This window comes from Augochlora pura, chromosome 11 (genome assembly GCF_028453695.1).
Source record: "Augochlora pura isolate Apur16 chromosome 11, APUR_v2.2.1, whole genome shotgun sequence".
Lineage (NCBI taxonomy): Eukaryota > Metazoa > Arthropoda > Insecta > Hymenoptera > Halictidae > Augochlora > Augochlora pura.
This window is the reverse complement of record NC_135782.1, coordinates 16,394,211-16,405,629: the sequence shown is the minus strand read 5'-3', so window position 1 is coordinate 16,405,629 and position 11,419 is coordinate 16,394,211. Positions and strand designations below refer to the sequence as shown.

The 11,419-nt window shown below is 35.9% G+C and overlaps 1 protein-coding gene across 1 annotated transcript; it reads right to left on the bottom strand.

Annotated features, from left to right (window-relative positions):
* Window positions 1-6,933: 6,933 nt before the first annotated feature.
* Window positions 6,934-9,371, bottom strand: LOC144477179 (uncharacterized). Its single transcript, XM_078194668.1, has 2 exons — window positions 7,763-9,371; window positions 6,934-6,947 (listed from the first exon to the last, which is right to left on the bottom strand). The coding sequence occupies exons 1-2, from the start codon at window positions 9,369-9,371 to the stop codon at window positions 6,934-6,936; spliced, it is 1,623 nt and encodes a 540-aa protein (XP_078050794.1).
* Between the last annotated feature and the right edge of the window lie 2,048 nt (window positions 9,372-11,419).

Sequence of the window (11,419 nt, the reverse complement as noted above, 5' to 3'; positions counted from 1 at the left end):
CACATTTTAAATCACAATTAAATTTAAGTTAGTTTTAAACTATGTCTCAATTGAATCCAGATTAGGTCAGAGACAGTTCTAGATTTTATCCCAGGTATTAAGTCTCAGTTAAATCTACATTAAATCTTGACTAAGTCTAAATTAAATCACATGATTAATCCTAAAACTTATCTCTGATATCAGATATAAATTAGGTCTAAATTAGGTCTCGACTAAATCAGGATTAACTCAGAATTATTCCTCTTTCAGTCCTCAATCTCGATTTCCATCTATATTGCAGCCTTCTTCGCGTCTTCGAATAGAAATATCTTGAAACCCGTTTGATTGACAGCTCGACGAAAAGGGTCCTCCGGTCGCCACGTGCTTATTGTCCGACGACCCGTGGGCGTGGGACTGTCAATAATATATCATAGATAATTATAGCACTGTGACCGAATCTATAGGATGTTGATACAGCGCTTAGCTGGTTCTACACTTCAATTCCAAAAGGTTTACCCTTTGCCCTCTAAGCCATTACAACTATAAATCTGAAACAATGTTGCTGGCTTATAATATTTCCATTTTATTTAACAAAATGTATTTTATAAATATGGAACCAATTCTTGTGACTCGTACCAATAATTTTACAGTTAACAATTTTTCAAATCTAAACCCTGTTAGTATAAAAGTTATTTTGGAACGAGCTATGGTAATTTTAGAACGGGTTAATAAAGGGTTAATAACATCAAAATTATTTCGTAAATAATTTAACGATTTTCATTGGCGTCTCAGACTTGCCACTCGAGGGCAAAGTGTTAAAAATTCGACGCATACTGTCTTGTTAGAATTTATTAACCGAAACCAGAGCAGATTAAAACAACAATACACAATGCGTCATTGTAAATTCGTCACTGCTTTATCTAAACGTATCATCAACTGCCATTGATAATCCAATCGACGGTGTCAACAATTCCGTCGATAACATCGTCGATTCAATCTATAATCGACAGTATCCCTTCCCCCCTCTTCTCCCCCTAAGCTGCACTGCGACACCCTACTTTTCGACAGGGAAGAGCACCGATGCCGAAACGGTCCGATTTTTTATCCCCTTCCACCTTTGTTGCCGCGGCCATTGTTCGCTTTCAGAGTCATCGAGGAATGATCGAGCGCGCATGATGGGTAGAGGAGAGGGGATGGGGAAGGGTGGAAGAAAATCAATGACGAAAGGAACAGCGGAACGCAATTTTCGCCGAATGTTTTGCCGCGATCCGTTGGATCTTGATTTATAAACGATACTCGGTGCGCAAGCGCGATCCATATTTATTTACTTTACTGTTGTTTGCACAGTTATCCCTCGCGCGGCCCGACACGAAATCCTCGAAAAACAACACCGTCGCGCTCTACTACACCCTCCTTTTCCATCCTACTCGCTGATACAACCCGCCGCGCTGTCATCTATTTCCGCACCGATTTTGTTTGCTTCGCGCGACACAAAAGTTTCGACTTCGATAATACGCGGTCGGTGTTTGCGTGGGGTCACTGTCGAATTTTTGCACCGTGTAAACGCGTTATACATTGTGTGGATTGTTGCTCGGCGATTTTTTAGTGTATGGTGGAGGTGACGCTGTCTTTTTGGGTGTCGTTTGAGGCAGAAGTGGAATGTGAGGTGTGAAGGATGGCATTTTAAAATAGTATAATTATATAATTAATTATATGGGATATGTATTATAATATAGAGTAGATTATAATTTGTAATGTATATTATTATGTTACGAGGAGGATGTGAGGAGTAAAGGATGATATTTTAATATAGTACAATTATATATTTAATTGTATATAATATATATTACAATACATAATAATATATCATAGTATATTATAGCGTGCAATAATATTCGAATTTTATAACATAGTATAATATACAGTATTGTATATTATAGTATGTGTATAATAGTATATCAATAATTATACATATATACGTTATATTATAGCACGCAGCAGTATTTGAATTTTATAATATATTATTTCGTACCGTATTATAGCATATAATAAGATTATTGTAGTATATTATAGTGCCCTGTAGTGTGTAATAGTATTACAATTTTATATTGTAGTAGATTGCAGTACATGAAATAGTATTACATTCATATTATAGTATATTGTAGTATATTATAGAGTATTATATTGTATATTGGTATATTGGAGTACATTATAAGATATTAAAATATGCTATAGTATTATTATTTTATATTGCAGTTTATGACAGTGTCTGATAATATTACTATTTTATATTATATGATATCATAGCACATTACTATGATTTATAGCAAATTATTGTATATTATAGTGTATTATTGTATATTATAGATTGCTATATTGTATTACAGTATATCATAGTATGCTATAATGTGTTACAATATGCAATAATGTTACCATTTTATATTACAGGATATTATAGAGTCCATTATAGTGATTTATAGCACATCATTGTATATTATTGCGTATTATATGGTATTCTTATATATTGTAGTATATTATGTGTCGCAGTAATGCAATAGTATTACCATTTCATATAATAGAATATTATAATGCATTATAGTGCTTTATAGCATATAAATGTATATTACCGTGTATTATACTATATTCTAATATATGGGAGTATATTATAATGAATTACAGTATGCAATAGTATTACCATTTTATACGGCTGTATATTACAGTGTCTAATAATATTACCATTTTATAGTATAGCATATTAGATTGCATTATAGTGCTTTATAGCATATATTACGTGTTACTGTCTTTTCTAGTGTATTACAGTATATTCTAGCGTATTACAGTGTATTCTATTATATTGTAATGTATTACATTGTACGAAAATATTAACATTTTATATTATAGCATATTGCATCGCATCATAGTGCTTTTATAGCATATATTGTATTATAATATATTACAGTGTATTCTAGTATATTATAGTATATTCTAGCATACTGTAATGTACTACAATGTCCAATAATATTATCATTATACATTATACAATATTACCCTACATTACCCTAATTTATACCATATCATTATACATCACAGTACAATATAGTCTGCAGTATCAACTACATAACCCTAAAACAGTACTAAGAAATGAACTAAATCCGCCACCAACGCAACGTCAAAATCATCGTCCAAGAAACCCATATTGCAGCCACGAGACGATGCCTTCCCATAATCAGCCTCCCATAAACAGACTTTCCCCGGCCGGTATGCCATCCGCGCGCGCGCGCGCGCGTCAATCCCGGCGGCAATCAAAATTAATGTTGACCGGCGTTGCCATCGTCGTGTTCGGTTCGCGTATACAGAGAGAGAGAGCCCGTAGCCTCCCGTTGACAGAGCGGTCAATTAACAAGCGGTTCGCATTAATGACAAAACTGCACGTTCGCAACTAAAACGGGGCGCAGCGCGTTCTAATTGTCCGCGTGTACGTTGGTTGCGTCGACGCGCGGCTGATCAGCAGAGGAGGAGAGCACGTTGCTGCTGCTGTTGCTGCCAGGCCAGGGAAGCGGACGTTGATCGTAAATGAGGAGCAAATGAAAAAGCACTTCCGTCGAAAGGCGTGTTAAACCGACGGGTTTACCGTCGGACCACGTGCCCCCGGTTGACGGCCGACGGTGAGGCTCCCTATCGCGGCGCGACAAAAAGAGGACAGGAAATTGTATCAAATTGGAGAGCGCTGGGATTAAGGATCCCTTGGAGTCGAGAAGGGGAGTGGAGGGGGGTGGGGGGGAGGGGAGAACGCGGTGGTTCGCACATGCCGCCGCCGCGTAACGCTGATCCGACCATTGTTGTGCAAATCCAACAAAAACCGGCCCTCTAATCTTCCCGTGCAAACCCACTTCAGATCGCAACACGCGCGTGTGTCCCCGCAATCGTACAATTAATTTATATTGCTGTATAGTATATGTATGTATATCGCGGAGCACTTGGCGGACTCGGTCCGGCCGGCTCTATACCACACCGGGCTTCCTATTATCCGGCACGACCCTTCCTCCCCCCTCCCCCTCTGCCCCCTCCTCGACGATGCAATCTTAACTAATCCGATGCACTCGAATCCGTGCGAATCATTGAACGCGCTACCGTCTATGCCGCCTGCGTCACCAACACGGCCGAAAAAATGTCTTCCCTTTGTAGGTAATGCTTTTATTTTTTATTTAGTAACGAGGGGGCATTTTGCGAAGTTGTTGTTCTGTTTATTTTATTAAGTTATTGTTTTCTTAATTTTATAAAGTTACTGTTTCAAGTTTATAAATGATCGTGTTATTATAAAATGCAAGGGATAGTAGGTTTATATGATGCACGCGAATTTTTGAAGTGAATTAGTCGAGTGAGTTGTTGTTCTAATATTATGCTATATGATGTTGTAGTATCTTATAATAGACTATAGTATTCTGTAATGTTATATGATATGAAATTGTAACATTATTGCCTAATATTAGATGCTATGATAGATTTTAATATATTGTAGAATGGTAATATGATAATACTCCGTTGTACATTATAATATATAGTTTAATAAATGTTACATACTATAATAGATTGTAATATTTTATAGCATAATGTTGGAATATTATTATATGTGCAGTATAATAGATTAGAGTGTGATATAATATAGAATTATAATGCTACTACTTGATATGACAGTTTCTGTTATTAATATACTATAATATAGGATATAGTATAGAATGTTGATAGTATTATACTCTGTAGTATGCTGCAGAATATAATATAAATATTGTTATAATATATAACATGCTTTATTATCCTTTAGAATATACTATGTATTCAAGATACTATACTGGAATATACAGAGTATTAGAATGTGCTATAATTGAATATACAGTATACTAGAATATACTGAAATAGAGAATTGTAATACTATTACATACTATAATACATTATAATATAAAATGAAAATACTATTATATACTGTAATATACTGTAATATACTGTAATGTACGATTGAAATACTACTATATACTCTAATATATTACAATGTATAATTAAAATACTATTATATACTCCAGTATTCTATAACGTACAACTGAAATACTATTGTACACTCTAACATAGTATGATATACAATTGAAATACTACTACATACTATAATGTACAATTAGAGTACTATTGTATACTCCAATATACTATAATATATATTTGAAATACTATTGTATACTCTAATATATTATGATATGGAACTGAAGTACCACAAAATACTGAAACACATACTATACTTTAAACTTGAGACACCATTCTATCTGCCACAGTATACACACCTCCTTACCCCCACCCCAAATCATATCGAACGATTTGAAGTTGTCAGCGTTTCGCGAGCGTATCAGATACTCGTGGATCGACACCGTCGCATAATTCCATCCAGTATCCAACGCGAACGTTTCCGACGGTAGTGTGCAGCATCCCCCCCTTGGGAACACCATAATTTATGCTCTTCCCCCCTGTTTCTTTTCTCATCGCTTGCGATCGCGTATGTAGCTCTGCCGATTTAGCAAGTTGTTCCATCAACAAGCCATCCCGCGTTAATTAAACGTGTTATCAAATTAACGCCGCGGCAACAACAACGTCGATGCCTTAATTAAATCATTTAGACCGGGACACCGGAAGGGGGAGAGGGGGGAGGAGGAAGGGATGGGAGGACGGGATCCGTTAATCACGCGAAATCCGCGGAAATATATCGATGATTATATTAGTTTTAACTCGCACCGACCCGACGTTTTCCTATATACGTATACTGGCCCCGTAGAAAATTCCACGGGGGTATTGTAATCGATGGGAAATTATCAATCATACGCGCGGAAGATTGAAGAGCCGGATTTCGACGTCCGATTTCGTTATCAATCCGCGTATTATATTAATGCGGAAGCAAACGATGACGTTGCTGTCGTGAGAAAAAAAACAACATGGCGCGCCATGGTTCGTCGACGTATTTTTTATCGACGAACATAACCTGACGTAACCTGTCACGAATTAAATAAAACGACTGACTTGATACAGCGCGGAGGAGGCATTTATTGAAGACTGTTCGATTTTTAACATAAGATATAAACATTGTCAGCGCTTGCAATAAATGTTTATTAAATTATTTAAAGGGCACGGAAATCGCCTGCATCGATCGCGAGCATGGAAAATGCTAGAGTAAGATGAATGTTTAGGACTAGGCTAAAAGATTTTGAGTAGGTCACGCGACGCGTCGGACGAATCGAGAATCATCGCCGCGACAATCGACAATAAACTTATCGCGACAATTAAGTCAGGAAGCTCAGTCCCGGTTGCCGGAAGAATAGGCTAGATTCTAGGCTAAAAAAGTAGATTCTAGGCTAAAAGAGCGGGGGTAGGTCACACGACGCGGCGATGATTCTTGATTCGTCGCGACGCATCGCGCGACCGGTTTTAGCCTAGAATCTAGCCTAATCTTCCGGCAATCAGAATTGAGTTTCCTGGATTAATTATAGCGATATGGTTATAATAATGTATTAATGTTTTACGTTCTTTTAAGCTGCTCGATGTTCTAATTTGCATTTTCTTGATTTCATTATAAATTATAATGGTATATAAATATATCGTATAATATATATTATTATACTATTACTAGTACATTATTATTGTTGCGACGGCAACACCGAAGGTCGAAAGTGCCTAACCGCCCCTCTTTAGTTATTAAGCCATAAACATGCGAATCAACCGACAATAGGAAAAAATCCGACGAACGACGACTGACGAAATTACTTTACGACTACCGTACTTAACGAAACTCGACTCGACGAACGGACAACACGTGTAACATACCTACAGTACCGTTGCACGGACAAACATTCTGTAACAAAGAAGGCAACTGTAACAAAGAAGGCAACGCAAACCCGAACTTTCTACCAAATTTCCCACTCCTCATTCCAAGTTTCCTATAACACACCCACCTCCAATCAAAAACACTTCATTTCCTCCACCAAAAACTACCCTCCACCAATCAATGCAAAATCGAGGCGACATACAGAACACGAAGAACGAAAAGAAGAACACATTAATCATTCAAATATAACGCATTCAAACTAAGATCACAGCCAACATTCATACATAACGCATTCATACTAAGATCGCATTAATTATTTAAACATAATGCGTCCAACCATCATCAGAAATCGCGAATAGTATACTTGTACAGTGTTGTAAATAAAGTGTAGATAGAACAAACACACGTCTATATTACTACGGCATTGTACCAAATGTGTACAAACAAATCCGGCCTTACAAACCGGATCAACATCAAACGCGAATGCAACAATTAGTATTACTTTATATATTATTATACTATTAGTTAGTATATTATTATTATTATTATTATTATTATTATTATTATTATATCCTTTTTTCCTCCAGTATTACATCTGGGTTTAGATTCGGTTGACGGGCTTAGAGCCAAGTCTAACCGTTCTTTCAAACTATTGGGTGTTTTTTTTTTATGTTTCTTGTTGTAGGAAGGACCGAACTATTTGGCATGTTTTTAATATTATTGCTTTTTGAATGTGCATGTGTGTTTTTTCCTTTAACTTTAATTTGGCTAAGTTTTTTGTGAATGAATGTGGTGTGATTCCTGTGGCTGATATAATGAACGGCAGTACTATAACTTTCTTTTGTTTCCATATTCTCTGTATTTCAATTTTAAGATCTTCATATTTTTCTATTTTTTCTTTGTATTTGTTTATTATGTTTGTATCACTGGGGATCGATATGTCTATGAGGTAGGTAGTTTTTTCTTTCTTGTCCTGCACTGTTATATCTGGTCTATTATGGATTACTGTTTTATCGGTGTGTATAGTGCGGTCCCAATATATCATGTAGTTTTCGTTTTCTATTATCGTTTCTGGTGTGTAATTGTAGTATGGTATGTTGTTTGTACTAATTTCATATGCTTGTTTTATTGTCTGGTGTATTATTTTTGCTGCTATATTATGTCTGTCCACGTGTTCTTGTCCGGCCATGAGTTTGCATCCACTGATTATATGATCTATTGTTTCTTTTGTTTGGTGGCATTTTCTACAGGTATCATTTTCTATTGCATTATCTTTTATTATATATTTTCTGTAGTTTTTAGTTGCTATTACTTGATCTTGGATGGCCATCATGAATCCTTCTGTTTCCGGGAAGAGTTGTCCGTTCTTCAGCCATTTATATGTGTTTTCTTTGTTTATTTCTTCCTTATTTACATTGTACCAGTGTTTACTGTGTATTTCTTTGGATTTCCATGTGTCTATTTTTTGTTGGTAGATTTGTGTTTCATCGTATTCGTCATTGTCTTGTGTCTGTTTTGCTAGGTTCAATGGCGTGTGATGTTTGTCAGCTATTACTATGGCTTTGTGTAGTGGTGTTTGTTTGCTGTGGAAGTATTTTCTGAGCGACTTGATCTGTTTTGCGTGTAGTATGTGGATATCTATGAGGCCTCTACCTCCTCGATCTCGGGCTATTGTGATTCTGTCTTTGTTTGCGTTTGGATGTAGATTTCTATATTTTGTTAGCTGTGTTCTTGTTGTTATGTTCATGTTTTCAAGATCTGTGTTGGACCATTTTATGATGCCGAATGAATATGTGAGGATCGGTATAGCGTATGTATTTATTGCTTTAAATAGGTTTTTTGAGTTTAGTTTCGTTTTCAAAAGTGTTTGTAGTCTTTGCGTATATTGTTTTTTCAGGTGTGACTTTATTTGCGTATGATTAATTCGTGTGTTTTGTTGAAAGCCTAGATATTTGTATGTCTCGTTTTGTTCCAAGTTATCTAATATTTGGTTATTAAGCGTTATTGGTTCATCTTCTGTGATCCAGCGACCTTTTTCTATATGTAGTTGTTTGCATTTGTTCATACCAAATTCCATTCCAATGTCTGTTGTTATGTTTTCAACTATTTTGAGAATTCCTGTTATGTGTGTTGTATTTGATCCATATAATTTGATATCGTCCATGTACAAGAGGTGATTTATTTTATGGTGTGTGGTGTTGTCCGTTTTTATGGCGTAGCCATAGTTCGTGTTGTTGAGTGCGTTTGATAATGGGTTGAGGGACATGCAGAACCATAGTGCACTTAGGGAATCACCTTGGAAGATGCCTGTTTTTATTTTTATTAAATCTGTTGCTATTTTATATGTTTTGGTGGTTATGTGGATTCTTGTTCTCCAGTTTTTCATGGTTTCTTTCAGAAATTGTTGTAGTTGCTGGTCTATTTTATATATTTGTAGTACTTTTAATAACCAGGAGTGCGGTACTGAATCGAAGGCTTTCTTGTAGTCTATGTAGCATGTGTGTAGGTTCCGTTGTGTTTTTTCGGCTTGTTTCATGATGGTGCTGTCTATTATTAATTGTTCTTTACAACCTTGACTATTTTTTCTGCATCCTTTTTGTTCTTCGGTCAGAATATTATTGTGAGTTAATTATTATTATTATTATTATTATTATATTATTATTATTATTATTATATTATTATTATTATTATTATTATTATTATTATTATTATAATATTATATTATACAACATACTATTACTTAGTATACTATTATTATAATGATGGTATATTATACTATACAATATTACTCAGTATTTAGATAAAAGTACCCATTTAATCAAACTTCGTCTTCTCTGACATATTAAAAATCGACTACCTTTTCTCAGCCCTCCGCACTGTAGTTCCGGGTCACCGGTGACCCGGACAATTTTTCAGCAAACGGAACCACGCCGATCAGGTCCCGATCCGTATACTCTGTCAACAGAAACCGATTCCCCGTGCCATTACCGTACAATTTGTGGCCGTTTATCTTTCATATTCGATTCGATAAAAAACGGTATAATGAAGGGGGCCGGCTTTTCCTCTTTTTCTTCTTCTTCTTCTATGGGAGATGAAGCCCGTCTATCCGGCGATCCCGAAACCGGGAGAGAGAGCTCGCAGTCCGATCACGGGCGCGGCGTAATTCGCAGGACAAACAACTTCGGTAGATTTCCAGGGCTTCGCGGATCCAATTAATGCCGAGCAAGGGAATAAAAAATATTAGTTCTTTAATTAATGAGCGAGAGAGAAAGAGAGAGAGAGAAAGAGAGAGAGAGAAAGAGACATTTCACTGCGAAAGGGGTAGCCGGTGGTTCGGCTATCCCCGGCCATTGTTAACGCCGGGCGTTCTCTCTCCTCTCTCGTCCTCGGCCTCATTGTTTGAATGAATTTACGATTGAATGAAAAGTACGAATTACGGCGGCATGAATGAAGAGCTGTTCGAAGGCACCCGTGAGAGAGGCCGTTCAGCGGGCGCCGATATTCCATAGCCGACGTGTTCCGTTTACGGGAAACGATTTTCCGGTAAACGGCGCCGATCGGCACCGAGTGATCGATAACAGAGCGATCGACGCACTCTATAGTGCGTGTTGGAAAAATTCGACTCGGAGAAATGACTACAGTTAGTTAAACAATTTAGCTAAATAATTGCTCCTTTAAATCGTAATTTATTACATTATTTAGACTATGAATTGTACTATTGTATTACTATTTTTAATATTTTATTTATTTATTTGCTGCAATTAAGTGAACAATTTAGCTAAATAAATGTTCCTTTAGATCGTTATTTATTACACTAGTTATAATATTAATTATGCTATTGTATTACTATTTTTAATATTTTAATATTTCATTTATTTATTTGCTGCAATTAAGTGAACAATTTAGCTAAATAATTGTTCCTTTAGATCGTTATTTATTACACTAGTTATACTATTGATTATGCTATTATAATTCTATTTCTAATATTTTAAATAAAGTGAATTAATTTGATAATTAAATAATGAATTAATTAAATAAAGTGAATTAATTAAATAAAGTGAAACAATATGTTGAGTTTATGTCAGCCTAATATTTCAAGGATAGGTAAAAGTTTTCTCCATACAAAATAAATTAGGTTCTCAGTACCAGTAAAGATGTGATACTAAACTCTGTGACGTGCAGCTGTGAAATTAGAAACTAGGTTATGTTGAGGTTATATCTAATGGCACATTAATTAATTATTTATTATTCTAATTACTATTATTATTATTATTATTATTATTACTATTATTATTATAATTATTATTACTGTATAAACATTTGACCAGCTCCTAAACATATAAAAAAAATAATTGTCGCAAAACAACGGAGGATTCTTATCCGTGCCTGGCAACGAGAGTAATCTTTCAATTACTACGCGAGCTATTGAGTTTTCGGTTAATTAAGAACCCCCCCGCGCGGTACAAAGACCGGCACGGTCTAATTAGCCCCGGCCAGGCCGGGAGTAATTGAGCCAATTAACATTTTAATTGCGCCTCATCGCGGCATTCGTTTCTGTTTCGACGGACACAAAACTGACCAGAG